General features: G+C 60.4%; 1 protein-coding gene across 3 annotated transcripts; it reads right to left on the bottom strand.

Moving 5' to 3' along the window:
- Positions 1–4032: 4032 nt before the first annotated feature.
- PODNL1 (podocan like 1) lies at positions 4033–19150 on the bottom strand. Of its 3 annotated transcripts, none has more exons than XM_075917155.2 (10): positions 14819–19150; positions 12156–12404; positions 11867–11960; positions 11308–11372; positions 7968–8077; positions 7600–7756; positions 7169–7284; positions 5626–6283; positions 4694–4842; positions 4033–4435 (listed from the first exon to the last, which is right to left on the bottom strand). In XM_075917155.2, the coding sequence occupies exons 1-10, from the start codon at positions 14819–14821 to the stop codon at positions 4285–4287; spliced, it is 1752 nt and encodes a 583-aa protein (XP_075773270.2). In that variant the 5' UTR covers positions 14822–19150; the 3' UTR covers positions 4033–4284. The 3 variants fall into 3 exon arrangements, with proteins under 3 accessions (XP_075773270.2, XP_075773271.2, XP_075773272.2); XM_075917156.2 differs by having other exon boundaries at positions 12156–12305; XM_075917157.2 differs by lacking the exon at positions 12156–12404.
- Between the last annotated feature and the right edge of the window lie 6220 nt (positions 19151–25370).

Below are 25370 nucleotides of genomic sequence, written 5' to 3'. Positions count from 1 at the left end.
CTGCCCCCCCCCCCCCGAACTGGCTCCTGGGTAAATAGCCACTAACTGCACCTTGTCCAAACTCAATGACACTAAAGATACTCCCCCCCCCCCCACCTGGGCTCACAGTGACCCTCTCCCCTCCCCCGATTTGCACTCGGTCACAGCTCATCGCGCACGGATGCACTTTGCACGCACCCTGCCCCGACCTACAGGCCCCAGCTGCTCACGGTGCTTTGTTCGGGGCGCGCAGGGCTCGCTCCGTCCCTGAGCTGTGTGGCTGGGCTAGCTCGGCCCCCGGCACTGGCCACGGCCGGAGAGAGGCCCGTGTGCTGGTCCCCGCAGCTGTGCCCTCCTCCAGAGCCGAGAGTCCCATGCGCTCCGGCCCGAAGGCAGGAGGGGCTGAAATCCTTGACGTCCGTGGATCTGGGCTTCCCCCAGATCTCTCCCCCCCGCTAGCATGGCGGTCCCAGCCTGGCTGCGGGGCTGATCCAGATCCTCCCCGGCCTGGTTTACACGGGAACATGGAAATAGCCACGTGCAGAGAGCTGCTGTGGAAAGGGCTCCCTGTCCCACGGAGCCTCCTTTCCATACAATCCCCACCCTGTCTGGCCTGGCCTGAGAGAAATGTTGTTTAAGGGTAAATTGTGGGGAACGGCTACAGCCCATTGATCCTCCTCTGAGCCCACAGCCCAGGAGTGCCGGGGCTGGTTGTGCCTGGTGCTAGTGCCTGGCGGGGGCGTCTCTGGCCCCGGGACCCGAAAGCAAAGGGCAAGGCAGCGGGGCTGGAACCGATTGTTCTCTGGGTTTATTTTGTGCTGCGAGAGGCCACAAATATATCTCCCGTTTCTAAGGCACGTCTCTTTTCTACCACAACCCAGCACCACCCCGCAGCAATGAAACCTCCCATCCGCGCGCTCTGCCCTGGGCCCAGCAGCGAACCCCCTGCTGAAATCCCCCCGGCTCCGTGCGCAGCCCTCGCTGCCCCACTGAACGATCCCTCCCGCTTCCCCTCTCAGCCCCATCGCTCGGCTCCTGAGTGCTCCTAGCAACACGATGGGCAAGTTCTGCGGAAGCTGGGGTGGGCGAAGCGCCCTGGAGAAGGGGGCCGAGTCCCAGCAAGGCCCGGGTGGGTGGGACCAACCTGAGCTCCCTTCCAGCTGTCACCTCGCCTCCAGGGCCAGGTCTGAGCCAGCCTCGGGCCTGGCAGCGACCCCGGAAAGTGATTGTCCTGCCCTTTTACTGCTCCGAGTGCTGTTATCCTTAGCCCCGTGCCCAGAGATGGGGACAGGTGCGGCAAGGCAGGGCCGGGTCTCGAGTGGCCTGGGGACCCAGCTCGGCGTCCTGCTGCCCATTCAGCCCTCTGGGCTCCAGCCCACCCCCGCCAGCTGCAGGCCCAGCGTGGGCCGAGTGGGGGAGCGGGTTAGGGGCTGCTCTGCGGGCTCACCCGCAGTCGCTTCCTTTCCAGGACCTGCGCCTGCTCCCAGCTCCTCGGGCAGCGCCTGGCAGCGCCGGCTGTAGATCCGGTTCGAAGCAGAGACGGGGCAGTCGGCAGGGAACCGGGAGGGGTCCCCCCCAAGCTGAGGCAGGGCCAAGTACCCCTGGGCAATCGTGGCAGGTATTCTTAGCCCCCAGGAATGGGGGTGCCACAGGCTCCCCCGTCACCTCGTCCCACGTGGCACGAGACGGAGAGGAAGGTTCCTGCTGTCTCGCCTCCATCTCCCTGCAGATGAACCCGATTCCTTGTCGGCAGCCAGGGCCCCGGGGAACCCGATTGCCCTCCCCTCTCTCCCAGCCCCCTGCTCTGAATCTCGCCTCCCGCGGCAGGTTTCTCAAGCTCTGGGTCCCCTGTGTAGCTCCGTTCTGTGCTCCCTGCAGCTGGTCCCCCCCTTTCTAAAGGCTGGGGCCTGCCACTGGGCCCCGTGCTCCAGCTGAGGCCTCGCCAGAGCCAGGCGCCTCCAGGCCTTACGTCCACCCTGGCACACAGGCCTGCGGCGTAACTGGGTCGCAGCGCTGCCTCGTGCTCGCGCTGGGGGCTGCTGCAGGCCCCGGACTGCCCCTCCCCGGGTGCCCGCTTGTACCTCTCGCTTCCTTTCCTCCCCTCGACGCGCTCAGCTCCTTGAATCCGGGCCAGTTTCCCTGCGTGTCCTCCGTGGGCGCCTAGCCCCTCCGGCAGGTCACCCGCCAGCATTAGAAACCCCCCGGACAGAGCCCTGCAGGGCCCCACTCGCCCAGCCCCCCGGTGAGCCACCGGGGAGCTGCACGCGCTGCCTCGGGTCCAGACGAAACCCGTCTGGTGGGGCTATGCTCCCGGGGGATGGGCGCTAACGGGGGGCTGCCGACGGAAAGCAGCCCTGGCTAACCGTTCCCCTGGGGCCTTTGTGCACCCAGCCCCCCTCGTCCTGTGGCTTCACCAGCAGCGGCTGGCAGCCGGTTGGGGGTCTGTCCCTGGCAGGAGGCAGGCCGACTCCAAGTCCCCCCACTTAGCCAGAGCCGCCAGCTGGTGAGACTTGGCCGAAGTTGGGCGACAGCCGAGTGCCCGCGGGAGGTGCTGACCCTGAGGGGGCCGCGCCGAGTCCCCGGGCGCTGGGCAGCCAGGCGGGCCCAGCAGCAGCAGCGCGCTCCCCCTGGAGGCTGCCTCGGGCCGGGAGGATATTAGAACCACGCCATCGCTGCCGTCTGGGACGTGGCGCAGCAGCGGGGAGCCAGGGCCTGGCGGCAGGCGAGAGATGGAGGCGGGGCGCTGCCAGCTCCTCTCGGCCCGAGGGATCCCAACGCCCCTGCCAGGCTCGGGGCTGGGCCGCAGGGCCCGGCAGAGTCACACCTGGGACCCGAGCCCCACCCCGATGCGCACAGGGAGGGAAACTTCGCCAGCACAAATGCAGCCGCCTCTGGGGGCCACGGCAGCGCTATGGGCCAGGGCAGAGGAAAGGGGGCAGGGGAGTGAGAGAGGAGATGGAATTTGCCAGGCTGACAGAGGGGCAAAAGGAGTTGAAGGAACAGGGGCACTTCGCCCCCACTCCCCAGAGCACAGCACCCCCCTGCTCCCCAGAGCACAGCACCCCCCCAGAGCACAGCGCCCCCCCCCGCTCCCCAGAGCACAGCGCCCCCCAGCTCCCCAGAGCACAGCGCCCCCCCGCTCCCCAGAGCACAGCGCCCCCCCAGAGCACAGCGCCCCCCCGCTCCCCAGAGCACAGCACCCCCCCAGAGCACAGCGCCCCCCCGCTCCCCAGAGCACAGCACCCCCCCAGAGCACAGCGCCCCCCCTGCTCCCCCCCAGAGCACAGAGCCCCCCTGCTCCCCAGAGCACAGCGCCCCCCCCCCGCTCCCCAGAGCACAGCGCCCCCCGCTCCCCAGAGCACAGCGCCCCCCCAGAGCACAGCGCCCCCCCGCTCCCCCCAAAGCACAGCGCCCCCCCCGCTCCCCAGAGCACAGCGCCCCCCCTGCTCCCCAGAGCACAGCGCCCCCCCAAAGCACAGCGCCCCCCCTGCTCCCCAGAGCACAGAGCCCCCCCCGCTCCCCAGAGCACAGCGCCTCCCCAGAGCACAGAGCCCCCCCCGCTCCCCAGAGCACAGAGCCCCCCCTGCCCCCCCAGAGCACAGCGCCCCCCGCCCCAGAGCACAGCGCTCCCCCTGCACAGAGCCCCCCGCTCCCCAGAGCACAGCGCCCCCCCTGCTCCCCAGAGCACAGAGCCCCCCGCTGCTCCCCAGCCCCCCGCTCCCCAGAGCACAGCGCCCCCCCTGCTCCCCAGAGCACAGCGCCCCCCCTGCTCCCCAGCACAGCGCCCCCCCTGCTCCCCAGAGCACAGCGCCCCCCCACTCCCCAGAGCACAGAGCCCTTCCAGCTCTGCCCCTTGCTCCTCCCCCCGCTCCCCATAGCACAGTTCCCCCCAGCCCTGCCTCCTATTCCCCCCCCCCCACTCCCTGTAGCAGTCCCCCCAGCCCTGCCCCCACTCCCCCCCGCCCCGCGCCCCGCCCTCCCCCCACTCCCCATAGCACAGCACCCCCCAGCCCTGCTCCTCCCCCCGCTCCCTGTAGCACAGCGCCCCCCAGCCCTGCCCCCCCACTCCCCATAGCACAGCCCCCCAGCCCTGCGCTGATGCAGGGGAGAGTGTCCCCTGCTGACACGGTTGCTGGATTTGGCCCTGGCCAAGGACAGAGCCTGCCCTCCTCTGCTTAGCTGCTGCTCCCTGCCAGGGCCGCGCGCCCAGGTGAGGGCAGCCTGGGCCCTGCCCCCGCTGCGGGAGGTGGCCGAAGAGGCCCTAGTGCCGTGCTGACGAGCCGGTGTGGGGCCGCCACCGTCCAGCTAGGGCCCCGCGGGAGCACTGAGCCACTGCCTGGCCCGCGGCATCGGGACGCTGATGGGCTCCGGGTTCCCCGTGGTGTCCACCACCTCCAGCTGCTCCAGGGCGGCGAAGGCCGCGGGGGACACGCTGGCCGCCAGCAGGCGGTTGGACCTGGAAGCGCAGGGCAGGCAGGTGGAAAACCTGGGGCTCTGCTGAGACGGGGCTCCCGTGCCGGCTGAGCGTCCTGGGGACCCGCCCTCAGCCTGCGCTGCTCCGCGCGCCAGGCTCTCTCCGGCCCGGCCTGGCCCACCCTGACGGGCAGGGGGCGGCTCGCCGGAGACACGGGCCGGGGCGAGTCCCCCACACTGCTCCGCCTGACCCTACCGTGAGCCAGCAGCCCTGGAAGGGCCTCGGGCTGGGGGCGGGTACCTGAGAATGATGGCCCGGATGTCGGGGACGGTGCGGAAGGCCCCGGCCTCAATGACGGCAATGCGGTTGTGCTGGAGATAGAGATACTCCAGGGACTCCGGCAGGTCCGGGGGGACGTAGGACAACTCGTTGTGGCTGAGATCCAGGAGCTGGGGGAGCAGGAGGGGCAGGGTTAACCAGCAGAGTTCTCAGGGCCGCGTGTTCGCTCTCCAGCTCTGCTCACTGGTGACACCCAGCCAGGCCCCGGACACGCCTTTGAGTCAGGCACTGGGGCTGCCGCTTTCAAGTAGGAATAAGGGATCTTCCGGAGAATCGCGTCTACACTGGCACTTTTCTCCGGCAAAAACCCCGAGCCGGAAAAAAGCGGCAGCCATGTAAATGCAAATGCCATGGGGCATATTTAAATCCCCCGGGGATTTGCAATTCCGAAGTGTCTCATTAGCATCCCTTTTCCGGAAAGGGATGCCAATGTAGACACAGCCTGGGAGAGGGGAGCAAATTCAAAGCACTGCTCCTTTCGACAGGGTGTTAGGTGTTAGCCGGCGGAACTCCCTGTCACAAGAAGTCAATGAGGCTTCAAAGACAGGCTCAAAGAGGGGGCTGGATGCCTATGTGGGTGACAAGTAAGTCCGGTAGGTCCACAGAACGGTTCTGGAATGGGGATTAAACCCGGTTAGGGGGTAGGAGGAGACCTTCATGGGGGGCTGAGAATCCCACATCTGCCTGCTCTGGTGGTTCCTACAATTTCAGCTGAGGCATCTAATAGTGGGCTTCTCAGAGCCAGGTTACAGGTCTACTTGGCCAGTGGTCCTGATCCAGTCTGGCTCGGCCATGCTCCCAGAGGGCTCTTTCGTGAAGGTACGAGCTCACGAGTCCTGGCTCCCAGACCAGCCCCCCCACCAACCACTAGACCCCCCTGCCCTCTCCCTCACCTTGAGCCCCTGCAGCTCCTGCCAGGTGCCGGGGGTGATGGAGCCGACACGCAGCCTGTTGTGGGCCAGGTGCAGCTCCTTGAGCCCGGTCAGGTTGGCCAGCAGCTCGGGTGACAGGGAGTTGATCTGGTTCTGGGGCAGCCGTAGCACCTCGAGGCTGGCCGGGAGGCCGGCGGGCAGCAGGGTGAGCAGGTTACCCGCCAGGTCCAGGCTCTGCAGCCGGCGCAGCTTGCGGAAGGCCAGGCGGTGGATGCGGGCGCTGTAGAGGCGGTTGTAGCTCAGGTTGAGCTCGGCCAGCAGGTAGGTGCCGGCGAAGTCGTGCAGGCCCACGTGGGCGATGCGGTTGTGCAGCAGCATGAGGGAGCGCACCCGGCGGGGCAGAGCCGGGGGCACCCGCTCCAGCCGGTTGTTGTAGAGGTGCAGGGTGTGCAGGCTGCGCAGCTTGAGGAAGGCCTCGGGGTGGACGCCGGCGGCCGTCAGGTGGTTGTTCTGCAGCAGCAGGTACTGCAGCCCCCGCGCCCGGCTCAGGCTGTCCCGCGGCAGCGCCCCGATGTGGTTCTTGCCCAGGTGCAGGATCACGATGCTCGGGGGGAAGCTGGCCGGGATCTCGCTCAGGTTGTTGTTAGACAGGTCCAGGTACTCCAGGCTCTTCAGCTTGCTGCAAAGGGGACTGGGCTAGGCCATAGCCTCCTACTGTGCTGGGCCCAGGAGTTCACCCTGCTCTAACCACCAGACCCCACTGCCCTCCCAGGCCTGGTCCCCAGCCCCTTCCTGCTCTAACTACTAGGCCCCTCTGCCCTCCCAGAGTTGGGAGGAGAGCCCAGGAGCAGTGTTCCCTGTAAGCTGAGCGCTAGGGCGGCCACCCAGGAGAGAGGCAGTTGCTGCCCAGATGATTAGCAGAGCACCCACAGCTGGCATGTTTCCATTGGTGGTGCACATCTGCACATGCCTTGGTGCACAGAACACATTTTATTCTGCACATGTATGGGAAAAATTAGAGGGAACATTGCCCAGGAATCCTGGCTCCCAGCCCCCTAGACACCGCGTCCCCTGCCCTGAGCTGGGGTAGAACCCAGACAATCCCATCTCCCTACCCTAACTGCTCTACCCTCCCCTAGCTGCACCTGAAGGTGGAAGGGTCCAGGGCACCCCCCCAGCTGCACCTGAAGTGGAAGGATCCTGCCCCCCCCCCCCCGAGCCACACCTGAAGGTGGAAGGGTCCAGCCTCCTCCTAGCTGCCCCTGAAGTGGAAGGGTCCAGGCCTCCCCCCCAGCCGCCCCTGAAGTGGAAGGGTCCAGGCCTCCCCCCAGCCGCCCCTGAAAGTGGAAGGGTCCAGCCCCCTCCCAGCCGCCCCTGAAAGTGGAAGGGTCCAGCCCCCCCCCCCAGCCGCCCCTGAAAGTGGAAGGGTCCAGGCCCCCCTAGCCGCACCTGAAGGTGGAAGGGTCCAGGCCTCCCCCCAGTTGCCCCTGAAGGTGGAAGGGTCCAGGCCCCCCCCAGCTGCACCTGAAGGTGGAAGGGTCCAGAGCCCCCCGCCCAGGCGCACCTGAAGGTGGAAGGGTCCAGGCCCTGGTTGGACAGGTTGTTGTTCTGCAGGTAGAGCTCCCGCAGCTTCCCCTGGCTGCTCAGCGCCCCCCTGGGGATCCGGGAGATGCGGTTGTTCTGCAGGGACGGGAGGTCGAGGCCACTAAAGACGGGGCCTTTCCTGCCTGGAGAAGCTCCCGAGCCCAGTCAGCTGGCCGGGGGAAAGGCTGCCCTTGGTACAGCACCGAGATAACCACTAGGACGCCCAGCACTGGACTGGCAGAGCTGGGGTGAACTTGCCCAGGGTCCCAGAGGGACTCAAAGGCCATGCTGAGAAGGGAACCCAGGAGCCCCCCACCCCGCGCTAACCACTGGCCTGCGCCACCTCTCCCGCAGCAAAGGGGGCGGGGGCTGGGGGTGTGTCAGGCCTCAGGGCCCCAGGCCCTTCCCCACCTGCAAGTGGAGCCGGACGAGCGCGGGAGGCAGGTTCTGGGGCAGGTAGCTGAGCTGGTTGCTGGAGAGGATCATGGTGCTGACGGCGTCGGAGCCGTTGAAGGCGTTGTAGGGGAGCCCAGCGTTGCTCAGCTGGTTGTTGTGAAGATACACGGACCTGCATGGAAGGAGGGACGCAAACAGCTGATCCCCCAGGCTCTGCAGCAGCAGTGCCCAGTCCCACCCCCATGGGCAGAACCTCCCAGCGAGCCCCCCCCCCGCTCCTTGCAGCACCGTGGCCCCCCGCGGGGACAGCGCCCCACCCCGTGCTGTCCCTCCCGCGGGCCTGAGGCAGGGGCCTGAGGCAGGGGCCTGGCTGGCGGCTCTACCTGAGGTTGGGTTTCTGCCCAAAGGTGAGCGGGTAAACTGCGGTGAGCAGGTTAGCAGCCAGGTCCACGATGCGCACTGTGCTGGGCAGGGTCTGCGGCGCCACCGTGAGCTGGGAAAACAGCAACGGGGACCAGGCCGAATGCAGCAGGCGCTGGTGTGTCCTGCTGCAGCTTGGCCAGACATTGCTTCACCCGTCACTCACATGCAGCCACCTCTGGATGGGACAAGCTCCTGTCCCTACAGTGATTGCCTCTAGGTTACTGGCAGGCAGGCACCGCAGCTGTTGAGACAGGGATCTGCTCTGGGGTGGAGCACAGCAGCTGTTTGACAGCCCTGCCCCCCACGAGGGTCAGGACAGGACGTGGAGGGGGAGCCCGTCTCCAGTGAGCCCAGCAGCAGGGTAGGAAGTCAGGAGGGGATGTCCCAGGACACCAGGTTAGCAGCGACCCTTGTGGGAGACCATGTGGGATCCTCCCACAGGGCAGAGCCCGGAGCGCCAGGCAGAGCCCCTGGAGGGGAGCCACCTGCAGCTGCCCCCTCCCACTCTGTTCCCTGTAGCACGGCGCCCCCTGCTGCTGCCCCCCGCCCCGTTCCCTGTAGCACGGTGCCCCCTGCTGCTGCCCCCCGCCCCGTTCCCTGCAGCACAGCGCCCCCTGCTGCTGCCTCCCGCCCCCGTTCCCTGCAGCACAGCGCCCCCTGCTGCTGCCTCCCGCCCCGTTCCCTGCAGCACAGCGCCCCCTGCTGCTGCCTCCCGCCCCGTTCCCTGCAGCACAGCGCCCCCTGCTGCTGCCTCCCGCCCCGTTCCCTGCAGCACAGCGCCCCCTGCTGCTGCCTCCCGCCCCGTTCCCTGCAGCACAGCGCCCCCTGCTGCTGCCTCCCGCCCCGTTCCCTGCGCACAGCGCCCCCTGCTGCTGCCTCCCGCCCCGTTCCCTGCAGCACAGCGCCCCCTGCTGCTGCCTCCCGCCCCCGTTCCCTGCAGCACAGCGCCCCCTGCTGCTTTCCCCTCCCAGTCTGTTCCCTGCAGCACGGCGCCCCCTGCTGCTGCACTGCCCTCTTCCCTGCAGCGCTGCCCCCCCACACACCGGTCCCTGCAGCACAGCACCCCCTACTGCCATGACAGAGTCACCCACACCACTGGCTGCAGGTCTCTGGGCTTTCCTGGGAGGTCCCATCCCAACCTGGTTATACACACACACACACACACACACACACACACACACACACACACACGTCTGTCTCTCTCTCCCTCATGGGGCGCACACACACACACACACACACTGTCTCTCTCCCTCGCGGGGCGCACACACACACACACACACACACACACACACACATACACACGTCTGTCTCTCTCTCCCTCATGGGGCACACACACACACACACACACACTGTCTCTCTCCCTCGCGGGGCGCACACACACACACACACACACACACACACACACGTCTGTCTCTCTCTCCCTCGTGGGGCACAGACACACACACACATACACGCACACACACTGTCTGTCTCTCTCCCTCGCGGGGCGCGCACACACACACTCACACACGTCTGTTTCTCTCTCCCTCGCGGGGCACACACACACACACACAGACACACACACACACATACACGCGCGCACACACACAGTCTCTCTCCCTCGCGGGGCACAGACACACACACACACACACACATACACACATACGCACGCACACACACAGTCTCTCTCCCTCGCGTGGCGCACACACACACACACACACTCACACACATGTCTGTTTCTCTCTCCCTCGCGTGGCACACATACACACACACACACACACACATGTCTGTTTCTCTCTCCCTCGCGTGGCACACACACACACACACACACACACACTCACACACACACACTCACACACATGTCTGTTTCTCTCTCCCTCGCGTGGCACACACACACACACACACACACACACTCACACACACACACACACACTCACACACATGTCTGTTTCTCTCTCCCTCGCGGGGCACACACACACACACACACACACATACACGCACACACACACAGTCTCTCTCCCTCGCGTGGCGCACACACACACACACACACTCACACACATGTCTGTTTCTCTCTCCCTCGCGTGGCACACATACACACACACACACACACTCACACACATGTCTGTTTCTCTCTCCCTCGCGTGGCACACACACACACACACACACACTCACACACACACACACACACTCACACACATGTCTGTTTCTCTCTCCCTCGCGTGGCACACACACACACACACACACACTCACACACACACACACACACTCACACATGTCTGTTTCTCTCTCCCTCGCGTGGCACACACACACACACACACACACACTCACACACATGTCTGTTTCTCTCTCCCTCGCGTGGCACACACACACACACACACACACACACACTCACACACATGTCTGTTTCTCTCTCCCTCGCGTGGCACACACACACACACACACACACACACACTCACACACATGTCTGTTTCTCTCTCCCTCGCGGGGCACACACACACACACACACACACACTCACACACATGTCTGTTTCTCTCTCCCTCGCGTGGCACACACACACACACACACACACACACACTCACACACACACACACACACTCACACACATGTCTGTTTCTCTCTCCCTCGCGGGGCACACACACACACACACACACACACATACACGCACACACACACAGTCTCTCTCCCTCGCGTGGCGCACACACACACACACACACTCACACACATGTCTGTTTCTCTCTCCCTCGCGTGGCACACATACACACACACACACACACTCACACACATGTCTGTTTCTCTCTCCCTCGCGTGGCACACACACACACACACACACACACTCACACACACACACACACACTCACACACATGTCTGTTTCTCTCTCCCTCGCGTGGCACACACACACACACACACACACTCACACACACACACACACACTCACACATGTCTGTTTCTCTCTCCCTCGCGTGGCACACACACACACACACACACACACTCACACACATGTCTGTTTCTCTCTCCCTCGCGTGGCACACACACACACACACACACACACACACTCACACACATGTCTGTTTCTCTCTCCCTCGCGTGGCACACACACACACACACACACACACACACACTCACACACATGTCTGTTTCTCTCTCCCTCGCGGGGCACACACACACACACACACACATACACGCACACACACACAGTCTCTCTCCCTTGCGGGGCACAGACTCCCGTCCCTGTGGGTGAACGCCTGAGGAAACACCGGGGCTGTGGCGGGGAACGCTGCGCACCGGGCCCTGCGCTGCCCGAGGACAGACCCGCGCCCACCTTGTTGTTGGCCAGGTAGATGTACTGCAGCGACTCCAGGGACTCGAAGGCTTCGTCCGGGAGGCCTGGAGAGCAGCAGAGAGAAGAGCTGAGACTGTTTGTCCAGGCACAGCCGGGAGGCCAGCGTGTGACCCTGCTCTGTCCAGCTAGTGCGCTCGGCCCTGCCTCCCTGCTCCCCCGGACCTGCCATCCTGTCCCCGCAGTGCTTTGCTGCCAGGGCCCAAATAACCTCCCACACTGCTGACATGCAGCTGCCTCTGGGGTGGAGCGTGGCAGCCGTCTAATGCCTGGGGCGAAGCCGCCCGAGAGTGGAGACGAGGTGGGAGAACCTCCTGCTGGAACTGGAGCCTGGCCTGCAAGTGCGTCCGTCCGGGATTCGGGGAGGGAAGGGCAAGGAGGGGGGCTCTGATTTGGGGCTATGGGGATTTCTGTCCCGCAGGAGGCTGGGAAGAGCTCTCCTGTGGGAGGCCCACACGTGCCCAGCTCTTGCTGGCGGGGCCCTGCCCACCGCGCCCTCGCCTGGGTGGCGCCCGCAGCCCTGCCCGCGACGGCCCCTCACCGGCGGAGACGAGGTGGTTGTTGTGCAGGTTGAGGGTTTTCAGGCTGGTCAGCTGGGCCAGTTCCCGGCAGGGCAGCTCCCGGAGCCTGTTATTCTGCAGGAAGAGACCCCACGCCCTGTCAGGCCCTGGGGGGGGGAACGTCCGGGAACGGCTCTGGGGGCTCTGGCAGGGGGTCCCACCACCCCTGGGGCGCCCCCGGGCTGCTCTCTGAGCCCAGCGGTGCCGCCCTCCATGGGCCCTGGCTCCTCCCAGCGGGGGACGGGCCCGGCGGGGCCAGGGGCTTGCTACCTGCAGAGAAAGGTGCTGGACAGCGCTGGAGATGTTGCTGGGGAAGACGTGCAGGTCCAGGCCCCCGCACTCCACCGTCTCCTCTGAGGGGCAGGTGCAGTTGGCCGGGCAGCCCGGGGCGTCCCTCGGGGGCAGCCCCCCCCCTGCCAGCTGGAGAAACGGGGGGGCCTCATCATCATCCTGGCCCCCGACCAGGCACAGGGCGGGGATCTTCACCAAGAGGACCAAGAGGCAGCCGCAGCTCAGCCTCTGGGGAGAGAGAGGGGCCGGTGCGTTCTGGGGTAACTGAGCCCTCTGTCCGCTGCAGCCCAGCAGAGCGGCCCCCCGCCCGTTCCTGCCAGCCCAGGCCTCGGGCGGCTCAGCCCCATCAATGCAAGCTCTGTCTCCAGCCCTCCGGCCGCTGTGTGGGGGGAGGGGGGCCCCACCGAGCCGGGCCCGCTGGGGATCCAGGCTGGTCCGTTTACAGAGCACTCGGCAGCACTGAAATGCCTCAGTTGTTGTTTTAGCCACGGCCTGGCAGCCGACCAGCTCCCCCCGAGCGGCACAGGGGCTGTCTCACCTCCTCGCCGCGCAGCCAGGCTGTGTGTGCACGTCTGTGACAGCACAGCAGTGCCTGGCCCGACGGGCCCTGATCTCAGCCGGAGTCTGGGGGCGCCTGGCCCGACGGGCCCTGATCTCGGCCGAGGTCTGGGGGCACCCGGCCCGACGGGCCCTGATCTCGGCCGGAGTCTGGGGGCGCCCGGCCCGACGGGCCCTGATCTCGGCCGGAGTCTGGGGGCGCCCGGCCCGACGGGCCCTGATCTCGGCCGGAGTCTGGGGGCGCCCGGCCAGACGGGCCCTGATCTCAGCCGGGGTCTGGGGGCACCCGGCCCGACGGGCCCTGATCTCGGCCGGAGTCTGGGGGCGCCCGGCCCGACGGGCCCTGATCTCGGGGAGGTCTGGGGGCACCCAGCCCGACGGGCCCTGATCTTGGGGAGGTCTGGGGGCGCCCGGCCAGACGGGCCCTGATCTCAGCCGGGGTCTGGGCAGCAACTGGCCAGACAGGCCCTGATCTCGGGGGGGGTCTGGGGGCGCCTGGCCCGACGGGCCCTGATCTCGGGGAGGTTTGGGGGCGCCCGGCCCAACGGGCCCTGATCTCGGGGGGGCCTGGGGGCGCCCGGCCCGACGGGCCCTGATCTCGGCCGGGGTCTGGGGGCGCCCGGCCCCACGGGCCCTGATCTCGGCCGGGGTCTGGGCAGCGATCCCAGGGGAATGTCCTATCCCTTGGTCCATTCCAGAACCCAGCCCACCTCCCTACCTTAGAATCATAGAATAATAGGACTGGAAGGGACCTCGAGAGGTCATCGAGTCCAGCCCCCCGCCCTCAAGGCAGGACCAAGCTCCGTCTACACCATCCCTGACAGATGTCTATCTAACCTGTTCTTAAATATCTCCAGAGAGGGAGATTCCACCACCTCCCTTGGCAATTTATTCCAATATTTGACCACCCTGACAGTTAGGAATTTTTTCCTAATGTCCAATCTAAACCTCCCCTGCTGCACTTTAAGCCCATTACTCCTTGTCCTGTCCTCAGAAACCAAGAGGAACAAATTTTCTCCTTCCGCCTTGTGACACCCTTTTAGATATTTGAAAACCGCTCTCATGTCCCCCCTTAATCTTCTTTTTTCCAAACTAAACAAGCCCAGTTCATGAAGCCTGGCTTCATAGGTCATGTTCTCTGGACCTTTAATCATTCTTGTCGCTCTTCTCTGTACCCTTTCCAATTTCTCCACATCTTTCCTGAAATGTGGCGCCTAGAACTGGACACAGTACTCCAGCTGAGGCCTAACTAGTGCAGAGTAGAGCGGCAGAATGACTTCATGAGTTTTGCTTACAACACACCTTCAGAGGGTCCCTTATCCTGCTTTCCAAATGTGGGAGCCAGCTCCATCTCTGGGGCAGCCTGTGCCCCCCCACCCTGGGAGCAGTGGGAAGCCCACACCGGCTGCCCCAGGGATGGAGCTGGCTCCCGTGTTAGGAACACAGGACAAGGGCGCTGCCCAGACCCGGGCTGAGATCAGGGCCAGGCAGGCCTGGCTGCACTTGGAGTCTGGGCGGCACCCGTCCCCAGGGCCTGGATCTCGGCCGGGGCCTGGGCAGCACCCAGCCCGCCGGGCCCTGATCTCGGCCAGGGGTATGATCTAAGCCAAGCCTGCAAAGAGCTGTTGGGATCCCAGCCCAGTTCCCAGGTGGGAGGCAGGTTACACCCGCCCACTGGACCGGCAGCAAAGGGCTGACAGCTCCAACGAACTGGCCACGAAGAATGGGCTCTGTGCTCTGGCGGGGCAGGACCTCTGCCTTAGTGCCAGCCCCCTGCTCTGCCCACTAGTCCCCACTCCCCTCCAAGAGCCGGCTCTCCCCTGGGCTGTGCTTGGGGAACTGCTGAGGCGCAGCACTGGGAGGTGTCATCGCGCCCACAGGAACCTGCCCTCCAGACCCTTGTGAATCTCGTCACCTTCCCCCTTTGGCCAATGCTGACATCTCAGCCGGCCTGGGAGACCTCGTCCCCCCTCCAGCACCGCTGCCAGTCACCTGCCCCTCCCCGGGGGTCACCAGGGCCACTTCCTCCACAAGCCCGAACTGCGCTGGGTCCCCGAAAGGCCGGAGCCGACGCTCTCCCTCACCATAGCCAGGTCCCAGGCGCCGCGCTGCAGATTCTCCCCAGGCTCTGTAATTGAAGCCAGACCTGCACAGGGCTGCGGCGTCCCTCCGCTCCCAGCTCACCTCCGCAGTCAGGATCAGCCTCGCACGCTCCCCGCAGCGGCCCCCGCCTCCCCCACGCACCCCGCGCTCGCCTCCCGGAGCGCTGGGAAAGGAAGCGGAGAAACAACCTGCCAGGAACCGTGGCGCTGCCTGGGCGTGAGCTGCAGCCGGGACGCTGCGTCTTTGCTTGTTGTCTTCCAGCCCGATCAAAGCCAAGGGAGGGGGGTGGGCTGGGGATGAGTAGGGGGCTTGGGTGTCTGCGGCAATTGGGGTTGCATAATGGGGCTGGAGCTGGCAGAGGTCCTGAAGGAATGTTTGGAGGGATCACGTTCCCTGCGTCTGGCATTCCAACCACGCACAGAGGCTGAGTGGACTCGAGGGAGAGTTAACTGTTTGTTTTTCCTGAGCGCGGTCGGAGCTGCCATGTTCCGCCCCCGCCCTGATCCGGTACAGTTCTACTCTCAGTTGCTAAGCTGCCGGCTGGCTGGCTTGGCATTAGCACTGCCGCAGAACCCAAGAGGAAACTGAGGCACAGCACGCTGATGGGACGTGCCTAAGGCATCCCAGGGCGTTGGAACCAAGCTCGGAGTTCTTCCTCAGAATTCTCCCACTAGATCCCACATCCCAGTCCGACACTGGGAACAGAAGCCAGGAGTCCTGACTCAGAGTCGTCCCCCCACCCTTGTTCTAACCACTAGACTCCACTCCCACCCTGGAGCTGGCAATAGAACCCAGGAGTCCTGTCTCTTTGACTCTTCTAACCACTATCCCCTATTCCCCTCCCAGAGATGGGGACAGAACCCAGGAGCCCTGACTCTTAGCCCCCCTAGCTCTAACCACTAGCCCTTACTCTCTTCCTGGAGGTGGGAAGAGAACACAGGAGTTCTGGCCCTCAGTCTCCCTGGGGTAAGTACTGGACTCCCCCCACCGCAGGAAACATAAGCCCATCAGACTCCCCGCCCCCCCCCAGGTCCATGTCCATCGAACCACACGTCTCTGATCTCCGGGCTCTGCTCCCACTAGGGTCCCTGGATTTCTGCCACTAGCTGGGGGGGTGGGAATTCCCAGATTCCGCCCTGCTCCCGACCCCTGGGATTCGGCTTCCCGGCTGCTCACTCCTTCTGCTGAGTTATCCAGGAGCAGAGCCTGGGCCTTTGCCCAACTCCCAACTGGGGTAACATTTCTGGCTCCCGATGGGCCGTGGAGAATGCAATTTGTCCGGCCTCAGAGCCCTCCCTGGGAACGGAGGGATTGTGCTGCGGAGCCAGTGGTAAGAACCAATGAGTGGAACTGAAATGCTTGTGCCCCGGCCAGCTGGGAGCCACTCCAGCCGCTTCCAGCACACGGGCACATTACAGAGACGGCAGGCAGGGGCTTTCTCCGGGGCTGGCCACGTGGGCCCAGGGAGCAGGGGCCGACTCCCCGGTCTGGCTCTGAAATCAACTCCACCCCAAGTTCGTCCCTCTGGCTAGTGAGCAGCCTTGGAGTCAAGGCAGCTATTTTTCCAGGCCCAGCCATCCCGCCTACCCCACTCTGCTTCCCATTCTCGCTGCTGCTGGCCCCTCTGCTCCAAACCCTCCCAAACTCACGCCCCTGGCACAGATCTCCCGGCGGGAGGTAGGGCCCAGTCTCCGGACTTCTGCCTTTTCCAGCTCATCCGGACCCAGCCCTACCTGCTGCTCTAGGCAAGGACAGGGACTGGCCCCCTTGGCTTGCTGCTTCCCTCTCCCAACCGATCCCCCTTGTCTGGGCCATTCCTCCCTGGAGGGGCCGCCTGCTTTCTGCTCAGACAGCTGTAGCTGGGGCTTTGAGGGTTCAAAACGGGCCTCCCGAATTCTTTGCATCTCCTGCAGAATTAGCAGTTCGGAAGTATGAAGGCAGCTGCCGCAAAGGATTCTGGGGCATTGAGCAGCAAAAGTCCTACATGGACTCAAGGCCACCATGTTTCCAACAGCCTCTCGTGGTAGGATCTTTACAGTATTTCTTAGCCCAGGAAATGCACTACCCACAGTCCCCTCCCAGTGGGGGTGGTGCGCAGAGCTGCACAACACACGTGTAAGAGGGCCAGGCCCAACCCTTCCAACTCCAGGAGGTGGGCCCCCCCCCCCAAATCACGAGAATGTAATAAATAAAAGTCGAGTTACTTTCTTCTGCCATTTTGAGCTGCACGGGGGCCACGTTTCTGGACTTTGCTCTGCTCCACCCTGGCTAGATTAACTCAAGAGTCTCACATCGTAACATGACTCCAGGAGCTGGCGCTTTAAGAAAACCACCAAACCGCACAAGCCTGGGCATGGCTGAGTGTGCCTTTGCCTTGGCTAATTCTCATAAGGCATCCTTAGCCCAGGCACAGCGTGCCACCCAAGGCAGCAGGGCCCACCGGCTACAGCACTGCCCAGGACTCCGGATGCTGGGCCCTATTCTTGGCTCCATCCAGTTGGTAGGATCAGATTAACATAGAGGTTTTAGGGGCTTCAGCCCAGAGCCTTAAGCTAAGGGAGATGCTGTCTGTGTGTCCATCCATCCGTCTGTGAGTCCTTTTGCTCAAGAACTCCTCAAACAATAAGAGCTAAGACCAAACTCAGTAGGCAGCTTCCTCATACAGGGGCAGCCCATGATTACATCACAGCCATTGACGGCCGTGCAGGCGGGGGCGCCGATCGCGCCTTCTGCCTGGGGCACCAGCTGCCGCAGCTGGCCTGAGCCGCTCCTGTCCTCATATCATAAAGCAAGGTCAGGGTTTGGTTGTGCCAGGAGAACGGGAGGTGCCTGGAATGGGATTGTTTTCCATATCTCAGGAAGGGCTGTTAAGAGGGATAGTTATATTTCAGAGTGACCGGGGTGGGGAGCACACCAGTAAGAAAGTTGCTGGCTGGAGGAGGAGCTCTGGATGTTGCCAGCCACTGGCCAATGGTAAGAAAAAAATATATATAAGCAGGGCTCAACAATCTATGTAATCTACTTGCCCATGGCGAGTAGATTACAACCCGGAAGAGCCGGGTTCAGGCGATCTGGCATGTGCAGATCGCCAGACAGCGCAGCTGGCGAACGGGGCTCGCCGCGGCTTTGCGAGCCCTGTATATAAGAATGTATAATCTATGGTTCGAGGTAGAATAAAATCTATTTTACCAACGTATCTTATTAAAACAACTTCCTGATCACAATTATTATGTGATAAAATCCAATCCCGTGCCATTTCTTATCGCTTGGCTCTGTGCGCCTGTGCAGGGGTTTCCAAAAAACGTTAGTTAACAGTGCACCTGGAAAATATGACAGTGGAGCTCAGAAGAGGAAAGTGCGGAAGTTAAAAACGATTTGCAAGGGACAGGTGCTAAACAAACTACCAAAACTGACAGGCTATTTCAGTAAACCACCAACGAATGCACCAGACATTAATCCTTTGGAAAATAGTCAATGAGCATCACAAATCCATGTGAGCGAATGACAGCAGCCACAACAGCCCAGACACAGTCAGCCAGCCGGTTTTGGATCAGAGTGAAATAGCTGCATGTGATGAAGATAAAAACACAGTGAACTTTGACCCACACAGCATCGATGCAGCATGCCCTGACAAATGACATGGTGCAATCTTATTGGATCACAAAAGGGCCAACACTACGTCGAAACAAAAATTGTGTCTTCAGCTTTTGCAAACCAATACAAGCATCAGAAACGGTGTTTATCAAAAACCCTCTTGGCTCTTCAAAGTGGGAATCTGTACCTCGTGAGGGCCTTCTTTCTTCTCCATCGATAGGGTCTGCTTTGTGTTTTGGATGTCGATAGCTTGGAGAGTTGTTCTGCCCATGAAAGTTCATGATACCATCTACGTTTTGTTAGTCTCTAAGATGCTGCAGGATTATTCATTGTTTTTTAAGATTTTCCAGTTACAGATTAACACAGCTACCTCTCTGAGGGTACGTCTACACTACAGCGCTAGTTCGAACTAACTTAGTTCGAATTAGTTAATTCGAACTAAGCTAATTCGAACTAACGCGTCTAGAACTAAAAACTAGTTCGAACTAGCGTTTTGCTAGTTCGAACTAGCAAGTCCACATTGAGTGGACTCTGAACAGGGCTTAAGGATGGCCGGAAGCAGTGCCGGCAGGGCATAAAAGGAGGACTTAGAGCATGGAGATGCTGTCTCAGGCTAGCCGAGGGCTGCGCTTAAAGGGTCCCGACCCCCACCCCGGACACACAGTTCTAAGGGGTGCCCCGCTTGCAAAGAAGTTCTGGCTTGGAGTGCCCGGAGTGCCCACACTGGGCACATCACACCACTCGGCCATCAGCCCAGGTGCACTTGCCGCAGGCTGCCATCTGGGGAGAGGGAGTAATTGGGGGGCTGCAGGAGAACTTCCACCCCCAGAAGCCCGCAGAGCCAGCCCAGTCCTCCCCATCGGGGGCTCGTACCCCATTCCTCCCTCACCTCCTTCCACTTACCCTTCCTTAGCCCCCCTTCTTATTGATGTACAAAATAAAGATAACGTTTCTTCCAACATTGACTCTGTCTTTATTGAACAAAAACTGGGGGAGACTGGGAAAAGGAGGTGGGAGAGGGGAAGAGAAAGGCTGGGAGAGGGGAGGGCAACTAACATGATCAGGGGTTGGGAACAGGTCCCAGACGAAGAGAGGCTACAGAGACTGGGACTGTTCAGCTTAGAAAAGAGGAGACGGAGGGGGGACAGGATAGAGGTCTCTAAAAGCAGGGGTTGGGTGGAGAGGGTGCATTCAGAAAAGTTCTTCCTGAGTTCCCATAAAGAAGGACTAGAGGACACCAAAGGAAAGGAATGGGTAGCAGGCTTGAAACTAGTAAGAGAAAGTTGTTGTTGTTGACAAAGCAAATAGTCAACCTGTGGAACTCCTTGCTGCAGGAGGCTGTGAAGGCTACAACTAGAACAGAGTTTAAAGGGAAGTGAGATCAAGTCATGGAGGTTGGGTCCATGGAGTGCTATTAGCCAGAGGGTAGGAGTGGTGTCCCTGCCCAAAGTTTGTGGAAGGCTGGAGAGGGATGGCACGAGACAAATGGCTTGGTCATTGTCTTCGGTCCATCCCCTCCAGGGTGCCTAGGGTTGGCCGCTGTTGGCAGACAGGCTACTGGGCTAGATGGACCTTTGGTCTGACCCAGGACGGCCATTGTAAGCTCAGGGCTCAGGGTCGGGGGTCTCAGTGGACCCCCTTGATTTTCATGCACACCTGGTCCTGGGTGGCCAGGCTGGCAGCTCTCCTGCCCTAGACGGCCACTTTCCTGTGCCTAGTGCGGAGATCGTGGACGAGGTCCACGATGTCCGCACTAGCCCAGGAAGGTGCCCGCCTCTTGCGGTCCAGGGCAAGCTCCCGGGAGCCGCCAGCCTGGTCCCGGCAAGAGGGGGTGGGCTGGGGGGCATCGGGTGGGTGGCTCTGTGCCGTGCCAGGTGCAGGGTCTGCTAGCTGGGTGCTGGCAGGCTTGCACCTGGCACGGGCACCGTAGCCAGCCCGTGCCCCTTTAAGGGGTCCGGGGCCGGGAGGGGGGCATAGAGTTTCCCTGGTGTTGGCCAGAGTGGCCACCAGGGAAACCTGGGGAGGGCTAGCCTCCCACTAGTTCGAACTAAAGGGCTACACAGCCCTTAGTTCGAACTAGCTAGTTCGAACTAGGCGTTAGTCCTCGTAAAATGAGGTTTACCTAGTTCGAACTAAGCGCTCCGCTAGTTCGATTCAAATTCGAACTAGCGGAGCGCTAGTGTAGCACCTATTAAAGTTAGTTCGAACTAACGTCCGTTAGTTCGAACTAACTTTGTAGTGTAGACATACCCTGAGACTTTTCGCCATAACAAGTCACACCGGAGAATCGCTTTGTAATTCAGTTCTAACAGTTTTGCAGAAGTTTGACACTGACACTGCAAATTGCAGAAGTCAGTCTTATGACAATGCCATTAACATGTCACGGGCATACAAAGGTCTGCAATCATGAATTTGGGAGATAAACCCATTAACAGAGTGGGCACTTTGCGTAGCTCACACCCAATTTAATTGGGGTAACAAGCATAAACTGCTTCTTAGAAGCAAACATGTTTTCTTCCTTTCCTCAGTCACTTTTTAACTTCTTCTCGGAGTCAACCACTCAAAGGCAAATTGTTACTGCAGGATTAGTGCCAAAAGACAGCAAGTGAACCAAGATGATGAAAACTTTCAGACCAGAGGTGGTCTGCACATGCCCCAGATACAAAAGCACGATGGTTGAATTGTAAAAATATTCAGGAAAACCAGCCCAAATCCAAATGGGAGCCCAAATATGCACCCCGATGCTTGAGCACCAATCATGAAACCAGACAAGCTGGAAACTGCTTTCGAGCAGCAAGCACTGCATTTCAGGCTGTTGAAACTGTCTTGTCTAAAGCTGTAAAGGATTTTGTGGCTGGTCTATGAGTTCGGTTTGACAGCTTGGAAACTACCACTAAAGAAACAACACCTCAAGTTTCTGAACAGTATCAATGGGAAAAGCACCGTGAACTGAAACATAAAAAACCAGGATGAGTCTGGGGAGCCAGACTCTTAAATTGTCAGGCCGAGAGAAATTTTGCATGGAGATTTTCAACGTTCTTATTGATAAACTTGTTGCAGAGTTGCATGGTAGGTATGAAGCATACAAAGAGGTATGCAGCTATTCTGGATTTATGAACAATCTTCAACAGCTGAATCATGTCTTTCTGAGGCAGAAAGGAGATGAACTACTAAACAAATATAGGAGCCACTTACAAGAGGATTTTGCAGATGAACTGGTTCAATGTAGGGAGTTCACAAAAAACGCGTTATACAAAACGGCGGTGACACTCCTTAGATTTTAAGACAACAGAGTCTGCAGTCTGTGTTTCCCAATGCAGACATTGCCTCGTGGGTTTGTTTGACACAGCCAGTAACTAATACTGAAGAGGAACGATTGTTTCAAAACTGGCGCTAATAAAAAACAAGTTGAGGTCAAGCATGGATGAGATGAAACTGAATAATTTGACTCCAATATTAACAGAGCACGACTTGCTTCCTCAACTGGATTTCAGTAGCATCGAGGATTGCTCGGCTCTGAATACCAGAAAGAAACTCATATGGAAGAAATAGTCTATTTTGAATGAACTTACCGACATTCTACATGTTTAAAGATTGAAGTGTAACCACAGAACAGCTTTCTGTTCATTAAAAGGCACGTTTAGCATGACATTCCTAGCCTTGATGTCAAAATTGTGATCGTTTGGTTTTAAATTAGGAAAAATACTTGTATACAGGAGTCCCACAAAATCAAATTGTCGCCAGCCCACAGGAGAATGAATCCGGCCCTGTCTGTTGTGGACACCAGAGGGACCACTTCAGCTCCCTGTAGTCCCGTGATGTGAGGGGTGACAATACCTCATTTAAAACTGCTTTGAGAAGGGCAGGTGAAATGCACTAGCCGAGAGCGAAGTATCAGACTCGTCCCCTGTCGACCCCACTCCTGCCATGTCTGAGCCTCGATTCTTTCATTCCTTGCACAGAAATCCAAGGAGGCTGCTGGAACATGCCCCAGGCCAGGGGCGGATGAGAGTGTCGCGGGGCCCAGGGCAGTGCTGCGGAGCCCCAGGCAGCAAAATTTCGCGCCCCCCCCCCCTTGACACAGCGCATGCGCCGTGGTGCCAAGGCGCATGCGTGGAGCCTCGGGAAGCGCGGGGTCCGGGGCAGCCGCCCCGCTTGCCCTGCCCTAAATCCGCCGCTGCCCCAGGCACTGCCAAAGCCGAATCCGTGAGAAACTGTAGCTGTGTGTTAAGAAACCCCAAGCTCTGCTTTCAAGGCCACACACTTCCTGTAATTACAGACACTCCAGACCAAGCTGGGTCACTGAAAAGCACCGAGGCTGTGAAAGCCACAGGCCAGATTTCCAATTTCCAATACCACCATGAAATGTGAAGAGAGAGAGAGAGAGAGAGAGAGTGTGTGTGTGTGTAGCCAGCAGCCTTACAGGAAACCAGCCAGTTGGGACGGGAGTGAGCAGCAAACAGGAAGTTTGCCTGGGAATTGGCCTGAGGGGAATTCCCAGAGGGTGGGTTGGCTTGGGGGGTGGTTTTCTTTTGGTTTTGGGTTTTGCCTTTCAGGCTTCTGTGAGCAGAAGGGATGTCGGCGACCGGTCGACTGGCCAATAAGCACGGGCTTATCTGGTAGTCAGGTAGTCACTCCATGGGTCGCTTCCCCACCACACCACCACTTGCCACTTCTTTCAGAGAGAGGAGGGAGCAGGAGCTGGTGCTGCAGGGAGCTGGCTTAAAAGCCGGTTTCCCCCAGAACCATCTCTGGGGGGCAGAGGCTCGCAGGTGACCAGGCGCGAGCTGGAAATCAGCTGTCTCGGCTCGCTCCCAGTCCCCCCCGCCCCCACTGCACATCGGCTTTTTTAATGGATTAAGAGCCGCCAGCAGAGCTTCCCTCCCTTATCACCTAATCGGGAAGTTGATGGAAATGACATCGACTACTCGATTTGCTGATTTCATGCAATGTCACATCCCTCGTGAGCAGCAAATACCGCATCGGAAGAGGCTCTCTGAGGGAAGACAACCCGGACAGTGAGCGATCACTGTTGTGAGGCACCAATCTGTCTTGTCTGTCTCTCTCCCAGAGGACAGTGGGGACTTCCTCAGTACAAAATGCAAGCCGGTCTCCATATTGGAAGAGAAGGTTAAAGGTTAGAGGCCTTGCAGCAGAGAGGGAAGACTTTCGGGACAGAAGTCAGTGTTTGGAGCTGCAGGCGCAGCATGCTGGAGAGCCGGAGAGGGCAGTGCAGAGCGGGGGGAACTGGCAGCATGTGGAGCCCAGAAGAAGAGAGAAGAGAACTCCTGTACCCGCAGTGCAGACAGGGGTAAGAAACTGTTTTCAGGCTCGCTGCACGGGTACTACTGCAGAGAATGGTTTGGAAAAGTTGCCTGCGGGATGGGATCAGGAGACCCCCATCGGCTGGAAGGCATGGGATGCATTGCCCTAGAGGCGGGGATCCCACGAGCACCACTCTCAAGAGGAGGAGATGTGTGGGGGTCATCAGGGATCCCCTCCTAAGGAGGACAGCGTCCCCCATCTGACATCCAGACCAGGAAGCTCGAGAAGTCCTGGACTACTACCTCTTCTGACCTCTCCACCAATGAAACTGCCAAGAACGTGGGTGGTTGGTGGGCTAGGGGAATTTGAGGGCAAAGGCCCACAACTCCCTCTGTTCCACCCCATAATCTACCGCTCGTGCACATCGTTTCTGAGCACCCGATTGCAAGCCCAGATGGACTTTTGAAAATGGGACCTAGCCTCCTACATCACTTAGGCACGCCAAAAAACTGACCACTAAAGAGCCAGTTAGTCTCACACCCCTCGCACCCCTGCGCTGGAGCTGACCCACTAGCCTCCAATCACAGACGTCACTCTGTTGCACAGAACGAACGAGGAGAGACCTGAGTCCCTGCTCCAAAACCGCCATCGCCAACCCGAACGACAGGAAAGTCGCCATTAGCCAGGAGCAATCCCGAACCGATGACCCACAGCTGAGCAACTTACCATTCCCTCCCACGGCCACTTTGGAGGAACATAAGAACATATGAACGGCCAGACTGGGTCAGACCAAAGGTCCATCTAGCCCAGTAGCCTGTCTGCCGACAGTGGCCAGCACCAGGTGCCCCAGAGCGGGTGGACCAAAGACAATGATCATGCAATTTGTCTCCTGCCATCCATCTCCAGTCTCTGACAAACAGAGGTCAGGGGCACCGTTCCTTATCCCCTGGCTAACAGCCTTTAATGGACCTAACCCCCATGAATGTATCTAGCTCTTTTTTAAACTCTGTTATAGTTCTAGCCTTCACAGCCTCCTCTGGCAAGGAGTTCCACAGGTTGTGTGAAGAAGAACTTTCTTTTATTAGTTTTAAACCTGCTACCCATTAATTTCATTTGGTGTCCTCTAGTTCTTCTATTTAGGGAACAAGTAAAGAACTTTTCTTTATTCACCTCTCTGCATGGGTACTACAGCAGAGGAATATGGGTTTGGTTTTTTAAAGAACTTCCTGGGCCCTTTAGCAACCAGATGATGCCTTGTAGCATGGCAGTGGATTAACACTTATCTTGCCTTACATCACTAACAATGGGATACGGTAGCAAGATTCCGGAGCTCATTTTAAAAGTATTCCTGGTATTTGACTGGCCGACCCCTGGAAGCTAGTTTTAAAGCCCTATTTATAGGCCAGGCTCTAGCCTGGCTTGGCTGGCTCACGGCCCGGATGAAACTGTAAACATATTTTTCTGACTTTTCTTTCGCAGTCCCCACATTCCGACCATTTGCCAGCGTATGACGAGTCCCGCCAGCTTCTGAGGCAGACAGGGAACAGAGCCGTGACACTACCCCGCTCCTGCAGGGAGCCTGTGACGAGGTCCCAGCTGTTTCTCAGCTAGCCAGGGATGTGAGGAATGGGGCTGTTTCCCCCTCCCTGATCCTCTGCTCTCCTGGCAGGTGAA

Source organism: Pelodiscus sinensis, chromosome 31 (genome assembly GCF_052426305.1).
Source record: "Pelodiscus sinensis isolate ZL-2025 chromosome 31, ASM5242630v1, whole genome shotgun sequence".
Classification (NCBI taxonomy): domain Eukaryota; kingdom Metazoa; phylum Chordata; order Testudines; family Trionychidae; genus Pelodiscus; species Pelodiscus sinensis.
Note: the sequence above shows the minus strand (reverse complement) of the source record. Positions and strands in the feature narration are given on the sequence as shown.

What these genes read in the sequence shown, in the direction of transcription:
- PODNL1 (XM_075917155.2), bottom strand. An exon ending in TCCAGCACCTTTCTCTGCAG is followed by an intron (nt 11,961 to 12,155) that starts GTAGCAAGCCCC and finishes CTCTTCCTGCAG; the next exon opens with AATAACAGGCTCCGGGAGCT. An exon ending in GGGCAGAAACCCAACCTCAG is followed by an intron (nt 7,757 to 7,967) that starts GTAGAGCCGCCA and finishes CCTTCCATGCAG; the next exon opens with GTCCGTGTATCTTCACAACA.